The sequence below is a fragment of the Prunus avium genome, chromosome 3 (genome assembly GCF_965620075.1).
Source record: "Prunus avium chromosome 3, drPruAviu1.hap1.1, whole genome shotgun sequence".
NCBI classification, from domain to species: domain Eukaryota; kingdom Viridiplantae; phylum Streptophyta; class Magnoliopsida; order Rosales; family Rosaceae; genus Prunus; species Prunus avium.
This window is the reverse complement of record NC_142286.1, coordinates 11,049,925-11,073,206: the sequence shown is the minus strand read 5'-3', so window position 1 is coordinate 11,073,206 and position 23,282 is coordinate 11,049,925. Positions and strand designations below refer to the sequence as shown.

General features: G+C 40.2%; 3 protein-coding genes and 1 pseudogene across 3 annotated transcripts; 2 read left to right on the top strand and 2 right to left on the bottom strand.

Moving 5' to 3' along the window:
- Positions 1-323: 323 nt before the first annotated feature.
- On the top strand, positions 324-10,753 carry LOC148295616 (mitogen-activated protein kinase kinase kinase 20-like). The gene is made up of 6 exons (XM_088250542.1): positions 324-1,588; positions 8,632-8,844; positions 9,855-9,950; positions 10,085-10,186; positions 10,286-10,432; positions 10,523-10,753. Exons 1-6 carry the CDS (start codon positions 653-655, stop codon positions 10,751-10,753), a joined length of 1,725 nt encoding a protein of 574 aa, XP_088106668.1. The 5' UTR covers positions 324-652.
- A 4,775-nt stretch (positions 10,754-15,528) lies between these two features.
- LOC110745162 (alpha-glucosidase-like) lies at positions 15,529-18,849 on the bottom strand. The gene is made up of 5 exons (XM_088251295.1): positions 18,684-18,849; positions 17,891-18,280; positions 17,333-17,563; positions 16,689-17,250; positions 15,529-16,545 (listed from the first exon to the last, which is right to left on the bottom strand). The coding sequence occupies exons 2-5, from the start codon at positions 17,907-17,909 to the stop codon at positions 16,542-16,544; spliced, it is 816 nt and encodes a 271-aa protein (XP_088107421.1). The 5' UTR covers positions 17,910-18,280; positions 18,684-18,849; the 3' UTR covers positions 15,529-16,541.
- Positions 15,994-16,401, bottom strand: LOC148295615 (alpha-glucosidase pseudogene; annotated as a pseudogene).
- Positions 18,850-20,152: 1,303 nt separating the features above from the next.
- LOC148295614 (uncharacterized) lies at positions 20,153-23,018 on the top strand. The gene is made up of 4 exons (XM_088250541.1): positions 20,153-20,392; positions 21,866-22,205; positions 22,478-22,684; positions 22,858-23,018. The coding sequence occupies exons 1-4, from the start codon at positions 20,153-20,155 to the stop codon at positions 23,016-23,018; spliced, it is 948 nt and encodes a 315-aa protein (XP_088106667.1).
- Positions 23,019-23,282: the final 264 nt, after the last annotated feature.

Here is a 23,282-nt window from a genome sequence, read left to right as displayed (position 1 = left end):
CCTAATTCTAAAGTTTAATTAGGGATAAAAGAGAGTTTCCTAATAGTCCAATTTTTTTTAAAACGAATTAGAAACAATTTTTAGATAAAATGGATAATGTTTAGGTTTTAAGTTCATAAATACAATAACGACAAAATCTAAAAAGATTTAAATTACAAATAAGTTCACAGCTGTAATACTGATGAGAGTGACTTCAGATTTACGAAGCTATTTCAAATTTGACTTCAAAAAAGAGAAAAATAATATATTTTATTGGATTATTAATTACATCGCAATAAATGGCCGCGGCGAAAGTAAAAGAAACAAATGACCGTTGGAAAGTTATATATACCCAATTTCCCAACGCAACTAGGAAAGGGAAACTTGGATTTCGAAAAACCCCAACAGCGTCAAGAATACCCAGATCTTTCGTAAAGCCTAAAGGGTTTCTTTCAATTCCAACTCTCTTCTTCATCATCGACTTGTTTGTTCATCAATCGATCTGCGATCTGCTTCCCCTGCTTCTTCTACAACCCACAAGTTCTGCTCTTGTTCTCCGTCGTGTCCTTTGTTTTTGTTAGCCCACAAGTTCTGCTCTTCTTCTACAACCCAGAATCTTTGTATCTTCGGAAAAAGCTTTGTTCTTCACTTTTGAACAAAGTGTACAAAAGCAATGGCGGGTCTCAAGAGAAAAAGAGCAACCCATGATGAGATAATAGTTGCAGACGATTTTGCAGATCATGCAGATCATTACTTGACAGTTTCACTAAGTGGCTGCGAGTGGGTTCGAGGGCCGATGCTCGGCCAAGGCGGATTCGGGTCCGTTTATTTGGGTTTCGTGAAAAAACCCAGGTTGTGTTTGAAGGGTGTGCCGAGGATTGTGGCCGTGAAATCGACATTGGCCTCTCAGGCGCATGATCTGATGGGGGAAGATATTCTTCTTTACATTTTTCGTCGCTGCCCTTTTGTTATCAACTGCTATGGAGAGGATGAGACGATTGGCGCTGATGGCCGTCATTTATTCAATGTGTTCTTGGAGTACGCGGATGGAGGAACAATGGCGGATTTGATTGAGAAATCAAGGGGTTTTGGGTTGCGTGAATTCCAAGTCAGAAAGTATACTGAGTCGATTTTGAAAGGGATTAAGTACATCCACGAAAGGGGTTTTGTGCATTGTGATCTCAAGCCTGAGAATATTCTGCTTGTGTCTGAGACAGCTGGTTCCTCTGGTGGTGCTCGTTTTGTGCGGAAAATTGGAGACTTGGGGCTCACAAAGAAGGCAAATCAGAAGTGGGAGAAGCCTTCCTTTGGAGGCACACCAATGTATTTGTCTCCAGAAGCTGTGGTTTATGGAATTCAACAGCAGCCTTCTGATATTTGGGCGTTGGGTTGTGTTGTGCTGCAAATGCTAACTGGGAGGCATCCATGGGATTTCACACCTGGCGCCGTATTTGACGTTCGGGACCTGTTAACTGCCCTGCTTGCTTCAAGAATTCCTGCCATTCCTGGTTGGTTATCAAAAGAGGCTAAAGATTTCTTGCAATGTTGCTTTATGTGGAACACTTCAGAGAGGTTTACTGCTGCTATGCTCTTGAACCTGCCAAATATAGTGTAATTGAGAGAGTTGAGAATGTAGAACAAGAAGAACAAGATAGGTTTTGCAGAGAATTCAAATCTGCCAATCCAATTACTTACTTGGTGAAGGGTTAGATATACAAGTATACAAGGTGATTATTAGTTACAAACAATGCACAAGACATAGAGGGAAACATGGAGAGTTTCCATCCCTAAAACAAGGAAGAAGAAAACAAGGAAAAGTAACAAGGTGGTAGACAAGCCATTTAGGGATGTCTATGTTTTGTCTTTGTCTTTACTAACACTCCCCCTCAAGTTGGTGCAAAGATATCACGCATGCCCAACTTGTCCAGTGAGTCATGGAAAACTTTACTTGATACGGCCTTCGTCAGGATGTCAGCAAGTTGGTTTTCCGAGTTTACAAATGGAAACTTGATTATACCCCTTTCTAGTTTCTCTTTGATGAAGTGTCGGTCGACTTCCACATGTTTGGTACGGTCGTGTTGTACTGGGTTATGTGCTATCTCGATAGCTGATTTGTTGTCGCAGTACAAGTTTGTAGCTTTCAATGGTTTAATTCTTAGATCCTTCAGTAATCTCCGTAACCAGAGCAATTCACAAACTCCTTGAGCCATTCCCTTAAATTCTGCTTCAGCACTTGATCTAGCCACAACTTTTTGCTTCTTACTTCTCCAAGTGACTAAGTTGCCCCCCACAAATGTAAAGTATCCAGAAGTAGAACGTCTATCTGTGATGGATCCTGCCCAATCCGCATCTGTGTATCCTTCTGGGTTCATATGTGTATGTTTGGAGAATATCAACCCCTTAGCAGGGTCAGCCTTCAAGTACCTCATGATCCGAGTTACTGCATTCATGTGTGCCTCACTTGGTTGATGCATAAACTGACTCACCATACTCACAGCATAAGCTATGTCGGGGCGTGTGTGTGATAGATAAATCAGTCGCCCAACCAATCTTTGATACCTTTCTTTGTCAGTGGGTACTTGGTCTGGATACATCCCTAACTTGTGGTTCTGCTCAATAGGTGTGTCAGCTGGCTTACAATCAAGCATTCCAGTTTCTGTTAACAAGTCTAACACATATTTTCGTTGGGATAGAAATATGCCATGTGTTGATCTAGCAACTTCTAAGCCAAGAAAATATTGTAACTCACCTAATTCCTTCATCTCAAATTTACTAGCAAGGAGCTTCTGCAGATTCTTCATTTCTTCATTGTCATTACCGGTAACCACCATATCATCAACATAGATGATAAGGGCCGTAAGTTTGTCACCACGACGCTTTAAGAATAAAGTGTGATCCGAGTGGCTCTGAGTGTACCCAAAGCGCTTCATAGAATCTGTGAATTTTCCAAACCAGGCTCGTGGTGACTGCTTTAGCCCATATAATGATTTTCTCAGCTTGCACACGGTGTTGGGACCAAGTGCCATGGAGGTCCCTGGTGGTGGTTCCATATACACTTCTTCTTGCAATTCCCCGTGAAGAAATGCATTCTTTACATCATACTGCAATAGTGGCCAATCAAGGTTTGCAGCCAATGACATGAGAACACGTACGGTATTGATCTTGGCAACAGGTGCAAATGTCTCTTGGTAGTCAATTCCATATGTTTGTGTATACCCTTTGGCTACTAATCGAGCTTTGTATCGATCTATGGATCCATTAGCTTTGTATTTAATGGTGTATATCCACCGACATCCAACTGGTTTCTTCCCTTGTGGCAACTGGACCATTTCCCATGTAGAATTCTTTTCCAGAGCTTCCATTTCAATTGCCATTGCTTCAGCCCATCTGGAATCTGTTATAGCATCCTGCCACTTATTTGGAACACATACAGTAGATAATTGATTGACAAATGATGCATATGACTTTGACAATCTATGAGTTGAAACATGGTTATTAATGGGATATTTAGATTTGGCAGTAAGGTCAGGACAATATTGAGGTTTGGGTTTTCCTCTAGTGGTCCTAGGTGGGAGAGTGTATGGTATAGCATTAGGTGCTTCGGGAATTACCTCAAGTGTTTCCTCATCACGAGACGATTGGTCCGATGGTTGAGAAGAAGGGGTTGTATTTTGTTGTTGATTGCAGCAACCATTTGAATTGTCTCCTCCGGGATCTTCACCAAATAAGAATGACAATTTTCCAATACCTTCATCGCTGCCCAAATTTTGAAGTTCACTGGTGCTTGGCGACCGGTCGCTGGGTTCTGAGCGACCGGTCGTTTTGTCACAGAGTCGATTTTTCTCCCTGGAGTCTGGACGACCGGTCGCTTCTATATTACGACCGGTCGTTTTGTCACAGAGTCGATTTTCATCATCGCTGGAGCAAGGCGACCGGTCGCTGGGGTCAGTGCGACCGGTCGTTTCTGGATTACGACCGGTCGCTTTGTCACAGAATCGATTTTCATCACCGCTGGAGCAAGGCGACCGGTCGCTGTGGTCAGTGCGACCGGTCGTTTCAGGAAAGCGACCGGTCGCTTCTGGGTTGCGACCGGTCGGATTTGCACAGACTTGGATTTTTTCTTCCTTCTCTTCATTCCTTCTCTCCCCCTGAAGAGAAGGGGGCATAGCAGCTTCAAAGTAGGATAAATCTTCATGAAATGTGGCATCCATAGTGACAAAGAGCTTACGAGTAGGAGGATGGTAACACTTGTATCCTTTTTGAGTTGATCCATACCCAACGAACACACATCGAATGGCACAAGGGTCCAGCTTACTTCTTTGATGAGATGGAACATGAGCATATACAACACAACCAAATATGCGAGGAGGCAGCTTGAGGACTGTAGGAAGAGAGACATGACGAGCCAAGGTGTTCAATGGAGTTTCAAACTTCAAAACACTACTCGGCACTCGATTAATTACATATACTGCAGAAAGAAGGGCATGTCCCCATAAGTAGTGAGGGACCGATTTATCCAGCATGTAAGCACGAGTAACCTCAAGTAATTGTCGATTCTTTCGCTCTGCGACACCATTTTGTTGCGGAGTGAAAGATGTGGAGGTTTGATGAATGATGCCTTGGTCTCGAAAGAAATGTGCCAAGACATTGTTCACATATTGCCCACCATTATCAGACCGGAATACTTTGATGGAGGCTTGGAACTGTGTGGTAATCATAGCATGAAATTCACGGATTGCAGCGGAAACGTCACTTTTATGAGCTAGTAAATATACCCAAGTCATGCGAGTACAATCATCAATAAATGTAATAAACCATCTTTTGCCATTGGAAGAAACTTTAGCAGGACCCCAAACATCAGAGTGAACCAAATCAAAAGGGAATTCCGTTTTATTATCACTTAAGGGAAAAACAGTTCGATGGCTTTTGGCCAATACACATGTTTCACACTGAAACTGAGAATGATCTAGGCCACGAAACAAAGACGGAAACAAACGTTGAAGATAGCCAAAGGATGGATGTCCTAGACGACGATGCCAAAGCCAAATCTGATGTTGATTGCGAGCTTGTGAGCTGGAACCTTGAGTATGAGCTGCCCTTGGTGGTGAAGAGACCGTCAAGGAATACAACCCCCCCCTTCGTTTACCATGCCCAATCGTCGCGTGACTCGTGAGGTCCTGAAAAAGACAATGGGAAGGATAGAATGTGGCATAACAGTTATGTGAGTCAAGTAATTTTCCAACAGACAGCAAATTGCAATTGATGGAGGGAACAAGTAGTGTATGAGATAAAGATAAGGAAGGGGAAAGTGATATAGTTCCTTCACCAGCAACATTAGAGGGGACTCCATTGGCACTAGTGATGTAAGGATGACGAGACTTAGAAGATATTGTGGAAAACATAGTAGAGTCAAAAGTCATATGATCAGTGGCACCTGTGTCAATTATCCATGTAGTGGGTCGTGTACCTGATTCGGAGTCGGAGAGTAGGGTGGAAGATGGAGAGGCATCGGTAGTTATAACACATGCTGCCTTGGGTGTTTTGTTGCGGGATTTGAAAGCATCCCACCACTGTTGTGTAGATTCAACTGCATCAAAATGGATTCAGTTGCATCCTCAACTTGTGATACTCGCAAGTGCACGAGCCGTTTGGTAGTATAGCATATGTAAGTGCGAGGTCGATCCCACGAGGATTGGTGATTGAATGATCCAATTCATTTCCCTACACAAAACAGAAATGAAAAAGAAAGGAAATAAATAAAACAAGAAAGAAAGAAAATAACTAACTCAAGTAGATAAGTTCCCAAGTTCAATTAGATTAACGGATTGATTCTAGCTAATGTATGATTAAGCCATGGTGTGTGGTCATAACCTTGTGTTCCTAATTCCCTAATTTGATCATTTGTTGTCTAACCTAAGCATTAGGAACCCATTAAGCATAGAAGAACAATTTAAACAACCAAGCATGTATCTAATCCCTGTTGTCGAATGTCCATACATACTCTTCTTATTCATAGTTCAATTCGAATTAAAGCATGGTGTATACTCTTAATTCAAACCAAGATAGCTAACATGCAAGCCTAAATGGTGATCAATCATTCAAACAAGCATATTAACTTATAAGCATAATGAATAAGAACAAAAACCATAATTGAAACTTGGAAACTAATCAAACTTGAAACTAAAGAAAAGAATTTACATAACAATGAAAATTAAAGTAGAACTTGGAAAGACTTAAAGGAAAATTTAGTAAAAGGATTTTTGTTACAATCAATTGAGAACTAGAAAGGAAAACTAAGAGAATTTGAGGGAGAGAAGGGAAGGGAGCTCTAGAGAAGTGTTTGAGAGCTCCCCCCCTTGGGGTGTGTTTACAAGCTTGGGAAACCTCACTATATATAGGCCTAAGGAAGCTGAAAATCTGAATTAAGTATGGCTAATGCATACAACACTTGTTTTATAAAATCTGAAATGGTTGATGCACTTGTATTAGAAAATCTAAATTGGGTGATGCACTTGTATTAGAAAATCTTGAATTGGTTGATGCACTTCACCAATAGATCCCACCAGCAGCCCTAGCTCATCTTCATGTCACCATGACCAAGCTTCCAACCAGAAATGATAGCTCATACCTACCTCACCATGACCAAGCATCCAACCAGCACATGCTGAGGTCAGCATGACCAGCAACTTCAAGGGCTTACAACTTGGGCTTCTCTTAATCAAATTAGGACTTTAAGCACTCTAAATTGAAGTTCAGAATGTCTTCTTTCCAGCCATATGTTATTTGGGCCAATCCAAGGTCGGAGGAAGAAGTTAAGGCCGAAACAAATTGCTAACTCATTTTCCGCGCTGATAAGATCCATCCTGAGCATGGTTCTGTGTTTGCTAGGTAACGGACTCCAGATTTATCCAATGGGGCTGAATTTTGGATATGTTATAGTACACACCAATTGGAGCAACTTTCATGAAGAATGTGGCCTCATCCGAGCTATGTAGGTTGCTGAAACAAAGCTTGCAATATGACCTACGGAACTGGACTGGCAGGGGGCTGTAGCCATAATGAATTTGTCTTTAAGCTCTTCATCAATTCATCCAAATTAAGCCTTAACATGCTTGAATTGCATGAATTATGTTCTCCAAAGCCATCATTGTTACCTAAAGCTCAATTAACTGAAAGATAAACACAAAAAGGATTAAAAGCACAAGTTTAACTCAAAAACATAACCAAATCATAAGCTAGAAGGGTAAGAAATAATATACAATTATGAACCGATCAACCACTCAGGATAACCATGAAGCTTGAAGCACTTCTCAACAAGATGATCACCACCACAATGAGTGCACTTCTGAGTTCCCTTTGCATCGTCAGTTTTGGGACCCCGGGGGGGAAGTCCGGAGGACGTACGGTGTGGTGGCCGATATGGCTTGACCGTCATTGCACTCCCACCGCCAAGCATGGAAGATTGACGATTATCTTCTTCTACCACTAGTGCATAAGCTTCAATGACTGCTGGAAGCGGATTCATGGCAAGAATCCGACTACGAACGGAATCAAAGTTGGGATCGAGTCCTCCCAAAAAATCGTACACACGTTCCACCTCAAGTGCTTGTTGGTGAAGAGCCACATCATCGGGATTGGTATGTTTGCAGGGACGGAGGCTGTCAATTTCCTGCCATATTATGTGTAATTTTTCGTAGAATACATTCACAGGTTCACCACTTTGAGAGGTGGTGACTGACTGACGACGGAGTTGGTACAACTTGGAGCTATTCTGTGTGACAGTATATGTCTTCCGAGCTGCGTCCCACACCGCATAAGCCGTTGAGCAGTGATCAAATAAGGCACGTACATTTTTGGTCATGGAGTTGAGGAGCCATGACTGCACCAAACAGTTGTCTTCATCCCAAGCTTCATAGCTAGGATCATCAATGGCAGGGGCAATCTTTTTACCATTAATGAAACCAGCCATACGACGAGCAGTGATGGCCAAGCGAACACTACGAGACCATGCAGGATAGTTGGACCCATCCAACTTATCAGGAGTAATTGGAGAGTAGTCATGAGAGGACCGGGGTGGTGGTGGTGTTGTGGAGTCGATCTTGGTGGAGTCGATTTTAGAGGAGTCGCCCGTGGAGTCGTTGATGGAGTCGCCCATGAGGTAAATATATAAAAGGATGTAGAGGAAGAAATAGCTTAAAACTTCAGCAAATAAGAGCACACAAACAACTTGTGATGATCAAGACCAATTTTGAGGCAAGGCAAAGTATGAGGTAGGAATAATATAACAGCAAATTATGGGCAAGGATAGGTAGAGATTTAGGCAAGAACAAGGTTATGCAGAGGCAACCAAAATCGATTGCTCTGATACCATGCCAAATATAGTGTAATTGAGAGAGTTGAGAATGTAGAACAAGAAGAACAAGATAGGTTTTGCAGAGAATTCAAATCTGCCAATCCAATTACTTACTTGGTGAAGGGTTAGATATACAAGTATACAAGGTGATTATTAGTTACAAACAATGCACAAGACATGGAGGGAAACATGGAGAGTTTCCATCCCTAAAACAAGGAAGAAGAAAACAAGGAAAAGTAACAAGGTGGTAGACAAGCCATTTAGGGATGTCTATGTTTTGTCTTTGTCTTTACTAACAGAACCACCCATTTGTGACTAAACTGGATAATGGGGTTGGAGACGTTAAACCAATTAAGCAAGTGTCTTCTGCACTGGCTTCCTCTGTTCCGGATTGTCCTAGCTTCATACCCCTTGGAAGTTGGAAGTCTGAAGATGCTGAGGAGATAGCTCAAGAAAATGTTGGTTTTTCTGAACAGGAGATTCTTCCTCTGAAGCTCATGTCAAGGCATGTGGTTCCCAGCCCAAAACCATCAACTTTTGCTATAATGGGTGCAGCTTAGCTTAGGTTTATTGTTTACATATGAAACTCAATTGTATTTTATGAAAGCCTTTTTCATGAACTGGTGTAAATTGTAATACATCATTATTCTATTGATTTTTTTGTACTCATAGAGAGCTAATAATGGAAATATGCCACTTTGATCTCTATTTCTGGGTTCCTTTTCAGTTTTGTCTTGCTGTTTCACTGATGTACTTTATCGCACTATATTGGCAAGTTTGAAATCCTTTTTCATGAACTGGCGTTAGGTTTCTCTCTTTTTCACTCTGCAAGTTGAAGTAGGGTTACATTTCTGCGGGTAATTCCCTTACTTCCAAGTCCTCTTTCACTTCCTTCCTATTGGGCCGAGGCCATGCACACCGCTGTTTATTTAATTAACCATCTTCCTTTTAAGTTGCTTCAGCACAAATCACCCTATGAATTATCATTTCACAAAGAACCTCATTATTCGTTTTTAAAAACTTTTGGGTGCCCATGTTTTCCTTATTTGCGACCATATAATAAATAATAAATTACAATTTTAGTCTTCCAAATGTGTGTTTCTTGGTTATTCTTTGAACCATCAGGGTTATCAATGTTTGGATCTTGTTTCTAATCGTGTTTTTTTTTATCGCGTCATGTGTTATTTGATGAATTTTCTTTTCCGTTTAACAAGGCTCATGCTGCTCCTTCTCCATACCATTCTCCGTCGTCGAACCTGTCTATCATCCTCTCTGGCCCAAGTTTGTCTTCCTGCAGCCCACGCCTTCCAGCGTTGCAGCCTTTACCTAGTCCTCCTTGTCCAACACTTGACCCTCCCGTCGTACAGAAACTCGTGCTTCTAGCCCAGTCCCGTCCATCTCTGCCATCACCCATGCCGCACCTGCTCCTGCGCCCATCTCCCCTGCCGTGCCCACTGATCCCTCATGCCCTTCTCACCCACAAGTTAATCCCTCCATGCCTTCAGCTTCTTGATTCTTTCAGATCTACACTAGGAACTCCAACTGCAAACTTTTCTTCCTGCCTCCCGCTCTTGTTTCATCTAGTACATCTTCTCCTCATATTTCTAATACATCTCTGGTAAGTGACTCCCATGCTCATTCGATGGTTACTCATGCTCAAGGGTATCCGTAAACCCAATCCTAAATAAGCTAATCATGCGTTGGTTTTTATCTTCTACTGATGGTACTTTTGAGCCTACCTCTTTTTCACAGGCTAATAAGCATCAGGAATGGCATCTTGCTATGGTAGATGAGTTTAATGCTCTTCTTCGTGCCGAGACTTGGAATTTGGTCCCTCGTACTCCCACTATGAATGTGCGACCGAATAAGTGGGTTTTTCATGTCAAGAGGAATTATGATGGCTCTATCTAGCGTTACAAGGCTCGCTTTATGGCTAATGGTTTTCATCAACAGCCGAGCTTGGACTATGGTGAAACCTTTAGTCCAGTTGTTAATCATTCTACTATTCGTCTTATCTTGGCTCTCTCTGTGCAGTTTGGTTGGATTGTTCGTCAATTGGATGTTCAAAATGCCTTTTTGCATGGTTACCTAGATGAAGAGGTTTATATGCGCTAGCCCGTTGGGTTTGTGGATCCTGCCTATCCTGATCATGTATGTTGTTTACGTCACTCTCTTTATGGTCTGAAGCAGGCTTCTCGCGCTTGGTTTCAGTGTTTCTCTTCTCATCTTCTTCAATTAGGATTCACTGCCTCTAAGTCCAATTCTTCACTCTTCATCTACATTCATGGTTCTATTTGCATCTATTTGTTGATTTACGCCGATGATATTCTTGTCACTGGCTCCGATCCCGCTCGCATCACCACACTTATTTCTGATTTGGGTCGTCAATTTTCTATGAAGGATCTTGGGCCCGCTCATTAATTTTTGGGCATGGAACTTGCTCATACTTTGTCCGGTCTATCTCTTACTCAGACCAAATATATTGTGGATCTCCTCAAGCATGCTAACATGCACGAAGCCAAACTCGTGCCTACCCCGGCTGTTGGTCATCGTCGTCTTAGCCTCTCTAATGGCGATCCTCTCTATGATCCTACTTAGTACTGTAGTATTGTTGGTGCTCTTTAGTATACTTAACCCTTACTCGCCCGGACATTGCCTTTTACTGTTAATCAAGTTTATCAGTTTATGCACCAACCCACTACTGTTCCTTGGCTCACTGTTAAGCGATTCTTCGTTATCTCAATGGCACACTTACTCATGGGTTACTCTATTTGCCCAGCACCCTTCATCTCAATGCCTATTCTGATGTTGATTATGCGAGGGATCCTGACGATTGTCGCTCCACTAGTGGCTATTGCGTTTATTTGGGTACTAACTTAATCTCTTGGAGCTCCAAAAAGCAACGCAGTGTCTCTCGCTCCAGTACTAAGTTGGAGTACCATCAGCTTGCCTACACTGCCGCCACTCTGTCTTGGTTACGGGCTTTGTTTCTTGATCTTCATCTTCCAGTTCCTTGCCCTAAGCTTTGGTGTGACAATAATAGTACTCTCTTTCTCGCCTCTAATCTGGTGTTTCACTCTTGCACTCGCCATGTTGAGGTTGATTATCATTTTGTTCGTGAAAAGGTGGTGCGCAATGAGTTGCTTGTTGCTTATTGCCCTACTGTTGATCAGATTGCTGATATCTTCACTAAGGGTCTATCTCCTGCTCAGTTTTCTTTCCTTAAGTCCAAGCTGCCTGTGCTCCCCCGCCCCGTCAGCTTGCGGGGGTGTAATGAGATGTGATTTAGTTTCCTGTTTTATTAGTATTTATTTCATTGATTTGTTGTATATATTCCTTGTCTCTCTAGGACTTGATTCTTGCCTAGAATAGGAAATCCTTTGTGTAGACACCAAGCAAAGCATTGTATATAATTATCACAAGATTGTTCAATGAAAATCATCGAGAATATTCAAAACCTTTCAACACATAGGTATAGTAGCAGTTAGTTAGGAAGTAAAAGCTTGTTTTATGAGACTGGAGATGATGATGGACATGTTGGTTGCAGTAAAACTCTCAGTTGAGAAGTAAAAGTCTTTTCCGGTGTTGCTTTGATGCAGCCACTGAATCCCAAAGGTAGAGAGCTCTTGCCGAATTGAATTCTTATCCAAGTAATCTGTTGAGAAGGGGTAAAAGGCCCCTACCTACATATAGACATAAGTAAAGCTAGTCTCATAATTTGACTTTCCAGAGCACAATGCAAGTGTAAAAGAAGATACATAATGTGGCCTAGTTCTTGTGGAAGTGTTCAAATTAAAGGCTTTGCTTATCAATTTTCTGAATCCAGCGCCGGCAGAGTTCTTCATTTGTATCTCCTAAGAATCCACTTATATCGGCTCCAATCATGGGAACTCCGAAGAGTCCAAAGTTCTAAGTGGCTGGAATTGAGTAAGCCAAATCCTCCCATTTTGCACTTGTCTCCTGTCCAGTGTGCTGTGTACCTACCAGAGCTTACTAAAGCTGACCTGCTGAGTAGAAATGGTCTTTTACCAGTCACATTGAGTAAGGCCTTGTTTGTTGCCTTGGCATCCAATAAACCAAATAGGTTATGAACATCATATTCTGTCATGTTACCCAAGTGTAAGGCTGATGCCGTAACATCCTGCAGCCTATACCCTATCCCCGATTAAAACAGTAGGCGCTCCTAACTTCCACAGCTTCAGGTTACAAGTAGTAAAAACACACCGAAAATAAAATATATTTTCTCCATTAAAAACAGTATAGGCGTTTGTTCCTACTTGATACTTGAACAAATAAAAATTCCCAAGTGGATTAGGATTAGGATTAGGATTATTATAGTTGGATTTGTTTCATCGTTTATCTATATATCTATATGATCCTTTATCTAAAGATAAAGATAAAATTTCAAAACACAATTACTTCATGTTAGAGAGACAAATGCGTACAATACTAATCCATTTAAATGCAAATAATTAAAAACAAAAAGAAAATATTTATTTTCTATGGATAAGGATAAAATAAAAGTTGGAACAAAGAAGGCCTATCTTTCCTTCCTTATTTCAAGCAGCAATAACATTATATTTTGTCCAAGGATAAACAACACAAAAGGGTAATAATCAAGACAATAATTTTTTCTTTTTCGTCATTATCCATGCGGACCCAACTCTGCAACTCTCAACTGCTAAATATTTACCAATGCATATACATAATTGGTGAAAAATGGAAACTTATTTTCTTTTTGGTGGAAATAGTTTACATATATTTCAAGAAAGCATTATAATATGCAAGAAAGGCACCTAGTATTTTTCTTGGTCGATGAAGGTAATTACCACTATAAATACAAACCAAACTTGATCACCATACTCACAATCACTCTACAACAATTCACCATCTCAGTTAAGAAAAGCAAGCATGCGGGGTTATTATCAAGTTCCAGTGATGGGGTTACAGAAGTTGAGCTGCAGCAGAAGGTGTCCACGTCCAGGTACGCTTTTCGTTTCAGCACTCGGGGGTGAACGTTGGGCAGGACCAGCCTACCTGAACTCACCCCCACCACAATCACTTCCCATGCCCCATTTCTTATCAACATCCCCATCCCAATCCCCGTCCCCAGCTGGGGAGTGCCCATCTCCCACACCAAACCACTCTGTTGAGTCTGCGACAATGGAGCTGCGTCGCATACTCAACATTGAGGTTGGTAAGTAGTATGCATGTAAGGAGTCGACATCCCTGGCCTCAGCTCCAGACCATGGGTGTCCAAACATCGGTGGGCTGAGTTATGATATTTCTTTTACTGGTTGTGTTCTTATTCAATGTGTTTCTTTGTTTTCTTTAAAAAAATATTTCTTAAAAACATTTGATAGGTCTCTGACAATTACAAAAATTCCATTAAAACACTTGGAATCAATTAGCTAAGCTGCATTCTAGAACTAGTTTGGTCATAGGCTTGTGAAAGTGTGAGGGGGTGTATTTTTGATTTAGTCAGCATTAAAGTTCTTCTTTTTAGTCTTGTAAAAGACTCTAGATTGACCAATAGAGTAAACCCTTCCAAGTCTTGTAAAAAGACTCTCGATTGACCACCAATGTTACGTTTCAAGGAGGGTTTATGTATAGAGATGGCTGCATGTAGGGGATGTGTGAAGCTGCCATTTAGGTGGGTGCGCACTTAATCTCTAATGGAGAGGGCTACCACCCTAATGGTGTGAAAGCTACCTATATAAAATTGGTGTACACAATAAATTAGGAGAAGGCTACCTATTAGGGTTGAGTGAAAGCTAATGTTGAGGTAAGTAGGTGTATATGCTTCATTTCTAACAGAGATGGCTACCACCCTAATAGAGTGAAAGCTACCACATTAACGGCTTCCTATTTTGTGAGGCTAGTACACCATTTAGCAAACATGGAGAGGGCTACCCATGAGGATTGTGTGAAAGCTACCATTAGAGTAGGTGCGCACTTAATTTCTAATGGAGAGGGCTACCACCCTTATAATGTGAAAGCCGCTATACAAACGTCCTTTTAAAAAAGAAAAAACTTTGTATTGACATTGAGTTAGAGTTCACTCTATTTGACTTCAAGTGTAGAGGCTTGAATAAGACTAAATAGGACTTGATCAGTGTACTTGACTTATTGGGAATGCGTCGCCTCTCACAAATTTCATTCACCAAAACAAGCCCTATACCATACTAGTTAAAGTAACTCTTAGCTCGTTGATTCATGAGTACTTATATTATTGATATGTTGTCATTGATCGATTCACATTTCAGTTTGGTTCATTGTTTAAATATGAAACCTGCAGTGAAAATGTGTTGTTCAGATGTTTGGATTGGAGAATTCTTTTATGGGGAGGAAGAGTTTCGATCGGGAATTTAATTTGATTTATTTCACTACCCCTCTGATGATTTCCAAGTCTTAGAGTGGACAATGGGCAGAGGGGTAATACAAACCTATTAATTTGGGTTTATTTCCTTGTAGATATATATATGCAGGTGAAATAGGTGCAGATCATCAAGCTCCCAGGAAGCATATTAATTTGGACATGGTAATCAAGGTATGGTTATTTGAATTTGTATTAATCAAGGTATGGTTAAATGATTGAGGGATTACTACTACCTACTGCTACATGCATGTCGTGTGTCAGTTCTAAGTTTAAGCTGCTGTATATTTACTGAATTTTTATTGTATTATTCAGAATTTATGTTTATTCAATGTTCTCAATTTTTTTTATTTTTTTGGGGATGATCTTGAATGATTGTGCTTTTCTGTTTAGGTTGATATTTGTCGGAGTATACTGAACACTTCATAATTCTGGTTCAACAAATTTCTTTTATACTGTTGCATTTCCCCCTCCAGATTTCTTCCCTGCACTTTCAGTTTTTGGCAAAGTGCCGTTTGACAATTTGATATATCTTATGTCATATTTCTGATAATAATAATAAATTGATTTGTTGAACAGATAAAATGATGAAGGCCAGTAAAAATGTACTGGTTTTTGGTTTTTGGAGTTGACATCAACATGAGTGATTTGCTGTACTTGGTTGACATCAATATTAATCAAGGAATGTCTTCTCTGTTGTTGGTTCAGTGTTTGGGTTCGGGTAATTGGTTGGAGAATTAACAGTTATCTTGTTAGACCTATCCTCCTTTCAAGATGTTTTCTGTTGCCAATCTGTCATTTCATTTTTGACTGTGTTTTATTAGAAAAATAAAAATAAAAATGTTCCAACATTAGAGGTGATGCATAAAACATGTCTTCCAGGGGAGCCATAAATCTGAATGGCATGTAACTTATTGTTCTCTCTCTAGAAGAGTGTTAATTTTCACTAGTATCAATACTTCAGCTCCAAGTCAAAATCTGCTGCTATAAGAATGGATAATCTGGAAATCTCTACCATGACGAATCGCTTATTGCTGCCAAAGCTGGCCCTGATATCTGAGTGTCCTCCCTTCAAGTTTGCTCCCTTAGTAATGTTCAATGCATACCCTTCCAATCCATCAACCTTGTCCAACCCAATGATGGTAACTTTATCAATGATCCATTTTTGGCTTAAAGCAAATCCTCCATTTACAACCGTTGATCTTACAGATACACTTCCATTTTCTGTTGCACAGTAAAATCTCACTAAACTCCACTTGCCTCCCTTTCCTCCCATTTCCACGTCCTATCCATCATCCAAGAAAACTTCTCCAGTGCTCTGTCCATTGCTGCTGCTAACAACCAAAAGTTCAAATGCAGTCTTTCGGGCTGCTTCTGTTGTCAAGGCCTCTCCTTGTAAGGCCAAAATGTTTCCTTCACGGACATGTACGTTGATATGATTAGGTGGTGCATCCAATGTAATGTGCTCCCCCGATTTTACACTTACCGAGTTTGAGTAGTTGAAGAGATCAAACCAGTTTCCTGCAGGAAAATATGCATCAACTGAACTTACTCCTGGCTTCAACACAGGTGACACCATTAGACCTCTGCCAATCAGAAACTGAGTGTTGATATCATAAGTTCTGATATCTTGAGGAAATGAGAAGAAAAGGTGTCTTGCAATGGGGGTCCCCTTTTTGTGTGCCTCATACATTGATGTGTAAAACAAGGGGAGCAACCGATAGCGCAGGCCAAGCATCTTCCTTGCCGTTGCAGCCACTGAGTCCCAAAGATAGAGCTCTTGACGGATTGTAAACTTCTCTGAGTGATCTCTTGCAAAAGGGTAAAAGGCCCCTAGCTGCATAGAGACAAAGCATAGTTAAGTTTGTTGCACAAATTCTGATGATTATAATTGACAGCATAGCAAAGTTCTAGGTAAAACAAGATGTATAATGTAGTCTAGGTTTTGTGAAGTGTCCAATTTGAAGGCTCATAAGTTACCTGAATCCACCGCCTGCTGGAATTGTGTATGCCAGATCACTCCATTTTGCAGCATTGTCTCCAGTCCAGTGTGCTGTGTACGTACCAGAGCTTACAAAAGTTGATCTAGAAAGTACAAATGGTCTTTTACCAGTCACACTGACTAAGGCCTTGTTTGTTGCTTTGGATTCCAAGAGTCCATATAAGTTATGAGCACCATATTCTGTGATGTTACCGAAGTGTAGCGCTGATGCTGGAACAGTATTGTTATTGATCGGACGCAGGACCCCGGCGTTGTTAATCTTGTAAGGAGGGTCATCAAGTGTAGAAGATGGAGTGGGAGGGGACGTGATGAAATTGGATAGCTCATTCATATCAAACCAAAGACCATCGAAAGGCAGAGCATCTTGAAATATTTTTATCTCATTAGCCCAAAATTTTTCACTTTGTGGATGTGCAAAGTCAGGGAAATAGACAGGGCCAGGCCAAACACTTCCCAGGTAAGGAATTCCGTCACGTTTTATAAATATATCTGCTTTCAGCCCTCTGTTGTAGGTTCCATAGCTCTTATTCACACTGATACCTGTGAGAGTCATAATACTATCATTTTCTGCCTCATCAGACAAAATGCATGTAACATCAATTTTGCTGCAGAGTGAACATACCAGGGTCCAAGATGAGCACATATTTCTGATCATTTTGGTGAAGGGTGTTGACAAATTTCTTCATCTTATCCAATGGGAAGTTGATGGGATCAAGAGTAAAATCCTTGTATGCATCCATGTAATCAATGTCTGTCCACATAACTTCAAGGGGGATAGCGGCTTTTGCGTAGCCAGCAACCACACCCTCAAGATCGGAAACATTCTTGTAACCATATCGACACTGGTGGAATCCTTCAGCAGAGAATAAGTGAACAAAGTCAATGTGATTCCAAAATAAGATGAAAAAGCGTACTATGCTAGTAGGAAGGACATTTTTGGACCATGTTAATATCAAACAAGGACTATATATGCACATTTCAATTGAAGAACAAAACTATTTGTACCATTTCAACTGGTCATGTGACATAGCGCCTGTCTACTAATAAGTGCAGATACAAAAACATGATTAGTTGAGATGGTACAAATGACATATACTCTTAGTCATAATAATTGATGTCACATGTGAAATGCGATTCGAGAAATGTAAGAAAAGTGGAATTTGAGTGCAAACAAACTTACCAAAAGACCAATAGGGCATAGGGGTAGGGCGACCAATGAGCTCTGTATACTGCTCCACCACCAAAAAGGGAGGACCTAGCTTTGGGGAGGGAGGAGGAGAGCTGGATGTATTGGTCCTTGAAGACCAAAAAGGTGTCGGGGTTTGATGGGTTCGGGGAGGCGTCGAAAATGACGTCGTTGGAGGATTGGCGGGTGACGGTGAAGCCGAATGGGGTGGTGTTGTGGAGAGTGAAGACAAGGTCGTTGGAGATCAGGAGGTGTTTGTTGTGGGTTTGACATTGCTGTGAATGCTGTGAAGTTGTTTGGCGGGGGATTATTTGTCGTGGGATTTCCCATCTTTGGTGCTTTGAGTCTGTTATTCGAATTCTTAGCCGATCTTTGGTTTCATAGCTGCATCCATGATTAGCAGCACAAGGGCCAATTAGATTTATAACATAAATTTGTGAAAAACTTGTCTCCGTTTGATTACATTTAATTATGTCGTAAGACTGTGAATCTGAATCATTGATGGCCTAGTAATGCATATTAATGTTATGTAATCTGAGTTTAAGAAAGTATGGCAAGCGTCTAGTAAATAAGAGAGCAATTTGTATGGCTAATATTGTGGAGTGAAAATGCTAATTGGGTTTTTGGTCAATAAGGGTCTTAGCTAGATATACTATATTATGGACGGTTGAGATGTTTTGCAATATCCTAATCAAACGGTCAACCCCCAATGACTAATGAGAATTAAAAAAAATGAAAACGTGGGAATATAAACTTAATAAATTGAGAATGGTTAATTACGAAGTACCTGGCGTGAAGGTTGAGATTTGGGATGTCAGGTCCGTAGAGGGAGGATTTCTTGATGAGGCCAAGATTAGCAGTCAATGAGTTCCCAGAAGAATCATAGTTGACTGACTGAATTTTATATCCAAACCAAGCAACTGCAGCTCCTTTCTGTGAGGCGCGCGTGATAGGTCTTTTGTATCCTCTGCCTTTATGCACTTTCCAATCTTGTATCGTAATTTGTATCGTGTGGTGAATATATAGCTTTCATATGCGAACCCCACACACATGAATAGAAAATGTCACTGCTTACCACCTGCCTCGCAGCTCCATCTCAGCTAATAAATAAGGGTAATGATTTCCCCACTCTCTTTTTATCCACTTACACTCTTTTTTTAGTTATAAAATGGAGTGTAAGTGAATAAAATTGGAGTGAGGAAATCACCACTCTAAAATAATTATAATAATAATAATAATTAGTGTTTAAAGAAATAAGATGTGTTTGTGTATATAATCTATGCATTATTGAGTAGGGAAGAAGGAGGAGCTAGCATTCTGGTTATGTTGTGCAACTGAATCCCAGAGATCAAGCTTCTCCTGACGAGTTGCTTACATTGTTTTAATTGTAGCAAAGTCCAGCTATATAGTATTAGTATTCAGCACAAAATAAAAAAATAAATTACTATAAGGATAAGTCTGGAATGAGCAATTTTGGTGGATGAGGGATGGGCGTATTCTTTTGTCTGCTATGGTTAAACTTAAATTTTTTATAAAAAAAATAGTGTTCTAAAAAAGAACTAAAAAAAAGCATAGCATGGGTTTTAATTTCTAAAAATTAGAAGAGGGCCTACTTGATAGGAGTGATACTAAATGAGGTTTAAATTAATATTACTATAATTCATATATGTAAAATTTTGAATAAGTATTTTTTGAGAAGAAGATTTCATTCATAAGCCAAATCGGCATACAAAGACTGGCATGAATACAATAGCCTTATTAAAACGTTCCTAAGAAAACTATTTGGGATAAACTAAGGACCAACAATAGAGCCTGACCCACACCACAAAAGAATACAACTAACTAAACACCAACATAGTAGACCCACAAAGAGAACCACATCACATCCCAATTGTCAAAATAGGCAATCTATGAGAAAAAAATGCATAGTCCTTTGACAGCCAACAAATTGCAAAAACACACCAAGGGCAGAAACCCAAGAGGGCACACATAATGAGACGTGATTTAGTTTCTTGTTTTATTTGTATTTATTTCATTGATTTGCTATTTATATTCCTTGTATCTCGAGGACTTGATTCTTGCCTGGAATAGGAAATCCTTTGTGTAGACACCAAGCAAAGCATTGTATATAATTATCACATGATTGTTCAATGAAAATCATCGAGAATATTCAAAACCTTTCATGGTATCAAGAGCCAGAGACTCACAGTCCTCGATCCTTAATTTTCTTGTTCCCTGTTTTTTTTTGGAGCACCCATGGCTTCTTCCTCCTCTATTGATTTTCCTAGCATTCATCATGTTATCTCCATTCGTCTCGAGCGTGATAATTATCCAACGTGGCCTGCTCAAATTGTTCCTGTCCTTCGCAGCTGCTGCTTGCTTGGCTTTGTTGACGGCACTTCTCAGTGTCCTTTTCTAACTATGCCCGACCCAAAGGCTAAGGCCAATGAATCTGCTTCTCCATCTCTCATCCCCAACCCAGAGTATGATGATTGGGTCCAGAAAGATCAACTTGTTCTCTCTCTCTCATCAACGGTTCTCTTCACCATAAAGTTCTCACCACCGTAACTTCCCAGACTGTCATGCCCCGGACCCGGGGGTCGGTGGAAATCTCGCACCCGGTGCGTGAGTAAAATAAAATAAAAAGAAGCTAGAACATAAAACAAACTTTTCTTATAACAATAGCTCCCAAAATCTTACAACTTTACAATTAATAAATAAAGCTATATCCCTCTCATCTAATTCAGCTTCAACTGGTTTAGTCCTTGTCTTGCCCACTAATTCATCTGAAAAATTAAACAAGGTGAGGGATGAGCAACCACCGCTCAGTAGGGACATGAGACATTACCACAGTAGATTGATATAACTAAATTAAGTGACATGCAATCACACATCCAAATATCACATTATTAATAATAATGTATGAATGCTCTTCATCTAATCCCGTTAGTTCATATAATTGGACAAGCAGACCTGCACGTCCCATACTATGCTTATACCACTTGGCCCTGAATGCCCACTTATATGAACTAACACCCATTTCAATCATCCCATAATTCCCATTTTGTTAGTCATCTTGTCTAACTCCCTGTCACCAGTCCTGAATCACTCAATAAAAACCATGTGCACTGTGGGATCCCTAAGACCTGATACCTGCCAAGAGTTAGACTCAACTACACAAAAGACTATTTTCATTACCCTATTTTCCATCATTATTTTCTCCAACCAACATCTCCAACTAATTTCCATGACATGATATAGTTCTTCTTTTCACATATCTCATAAAAACAATGTAATCATTTAAATATCACCAATGTACATATAATCATGCCAACATTAATTAAATAATTAACAACATGTAAACACCCAATATCAAGAACATTATAATATCAAGAACATCCATCAAGTTATAATATCACGCATAATATAGTGCTCACGAAATTTAATTAGATCAATCCCCGTAAAGGCACCCCAAGAAATCCCTACCTCTATTCCAAAGCATTACTCCAAGTTAAGAAAATACAAGCTAATTCCCAAATCTCCTCCAAGAATCACCTCTCTCTCTCTCTCTCTCTCTCTCTCTCTCTCTCTCTAAATTTCTTTTCTAATTTCTCATGTTTTGAAAATATAAGGTTATGCTCCTATTTATAGTGTATATAGAGATAGGATAAACTTCAATATTAAAAGGATGAGAACATCCAAGTTTATCCAAAAAAATAAATAACCTGACAAGATAAGATCATCTAAGTTTATCCAAAAGATAAATATCTTAAAAAGATATTATCATCCAAGTTTATCCAAAAGATAAATATCTTAAAAAAATAATATCGTCAAACTTTATCCAAATGATATATATATATATATATATATATATATATATATTATCCTTTTAAAATACGGGTCTTCACAAAGACCACCGCCCGTGACACTTAGGTGGCTCTTGAAAATCGTTTTGCTTCTCCGAATTAGAATCGTCTTCTTCAACTTCGTAGTGACTTGCTTCGCACAACCCATGGTGACTCTTCCATCACTGATTTCCTTGATCGTATTAACTCGATTGCCTATAACTTGGCTATGGTAGGTGCTTCAGTTGCTGACTATGATCTCCTTGATGTGGTTATGAACAACGTTGGTCCTCTTTATGAAAATACTGTTGCCGCTGCTCAAGCTCGTGAGAAACCCATCAGTATGCCTGATCTTGAGGCTCTCATCTTGTCTGCGGAACGTCGCTTGCAATCCTCTTCTTCTCTAGTCATCTCTTCTGGTGTGATGGCTTTGGTAGCTTTCCACGGTGGTCGCGGTGGCCTCGGTTTTAGCCATTGCGGTGGATTTGCTTGTCGTGGTTCGGATCGTTGCAACTCATTCTCTCCCTCCTGACCTGGTTTTTCTCCTTGTCACGGTTCCCCTGGTGCTTCCTATGGCACCTCTCGTCCTGCCTTACATCAACAACGTTTTGGCAGCACTTTTGGGCCGGGTGTTCTTGGCCCGCCTCCTTCTGGTTTATTGCTTCCTCTTTTGGGCCTCCTTCAGCCCATGAACCTCTTGAATGTTTCAATTGTCATGGTTTTGGCCACATCGCAGCTGTCTGTCCCTTCAAGGTGTCTTCTGTGCCTCCTTCTCCGTCTCGTCTTCAAGGCATGATTGCTCAATATCCTTCGCATGGTGGCCATCAACAGTGGGTTGCTAATACCGGTGCAAACACTCATATTACCAACGACTTGAGCCACTTATCCCTTATTAGAGAGTATCATAGTTTTGATAATGTTGGAGGTGTACGTGGTGGAACAGGTTTGCCTATTAAAAATATTGGTCACTCTCGTTTCTCTTACCTTAATTCTTCTTTTCATCTTAATAATGTTCTTCACTGTCTTGATGCCTCTCTTCCTATCTTATCTGTTCATAAATTTGCTACTGACAACCATTGTTTCTTCACGTTTTTTCCTGATTGTTATTTTATCCAGGATTTGGCGACGGGGAAGACACTTTTCTTGAGCATCCCTTTTCATTTACACCGAATGAGTCTTTTCAAGTTTTGCCTAATCGTGTTGCTTTACTAGGTGTCCGTGTTGACCGCTCCTTGTGGCACTCTCGCCTTTGTCATCCTGCTTCGTCTACTTTGTAATTGTTGTTATCTCATAATAAACTGCCATCTTCTGGCTCTCAGTCTAGTTCTTTTTGTCAATCATGTCCGTTGGGTAAAAGTGTTAAATTACCTTTTAGTCCTTTTTCTATCTCTTCTTCTCTGCTGGAACTTATTCACTCTGATGTATGGAGTTCTTCAAATAAATCTATTTTTGGTTTTAATTATTCTGTTTTATTTGTCGATGGTTTTTCTCTTTATTCTTGGATTTTTCCAATGAAATTAAAATTAGAAGTTTTCTCTCAC

Excerpts from the sequence above, each read along its gene's own strand:
- LOC148295614 (XM_088250541.1), top strand. The coding sequence starts at position 20,153 with ATGGCTTCTTCCTCCTCTATTGATTTTCCTAGCATTCATCATGTTATC. Across the intron at positions 20,393-21,865 it reads ACCCAGAGTATGATGATTGG|AATCGTCTTCTTCAACTTCG; the intron begins GTCCAGAAAGAT and ends TCTCCGAATTAG. Across the intron at positions 22,685-22,857 it reads AGGTGTACGTGGTGGAACAG|GATTTGGCGACGGGGAAGAC; the intron begins GTTTGCCTATTA and ends TATTTTATCCAG.
- LOC148295616 (XM_088250542.1), top strand. The coding sequence starts at position 653 with ATGGCGGGTCTCAAGAGAAAAAGAGCAACCCATGATGAGATAATAGTT. Across the intron at positions 8,845-9,854 it reads AGCTCATGTCAAGGCATGTG|ATCTACACTAGGAACTCCAA; the intron begins GTTCCCAGCCCA and ends TGATTCTTTCAG. Across the intron at positions 10,187-10,285 it reads CTCGTACTCCCACTATGAAT|CCGAGCTTGGACTATGGTGA; the intron begins GTGCGACCGAAT and ends TTTCATCAACAG.
- LOC110745162 (XM_088251295.1), bottom strand. Across the intron at positions 17,251-17,332 it reads TGTGCTCATCTTGGACCCTG|GTATCAGTGTGAATAAGAGC; the intron begins GTATGTTCACTC and ends TGACTCTCACAG.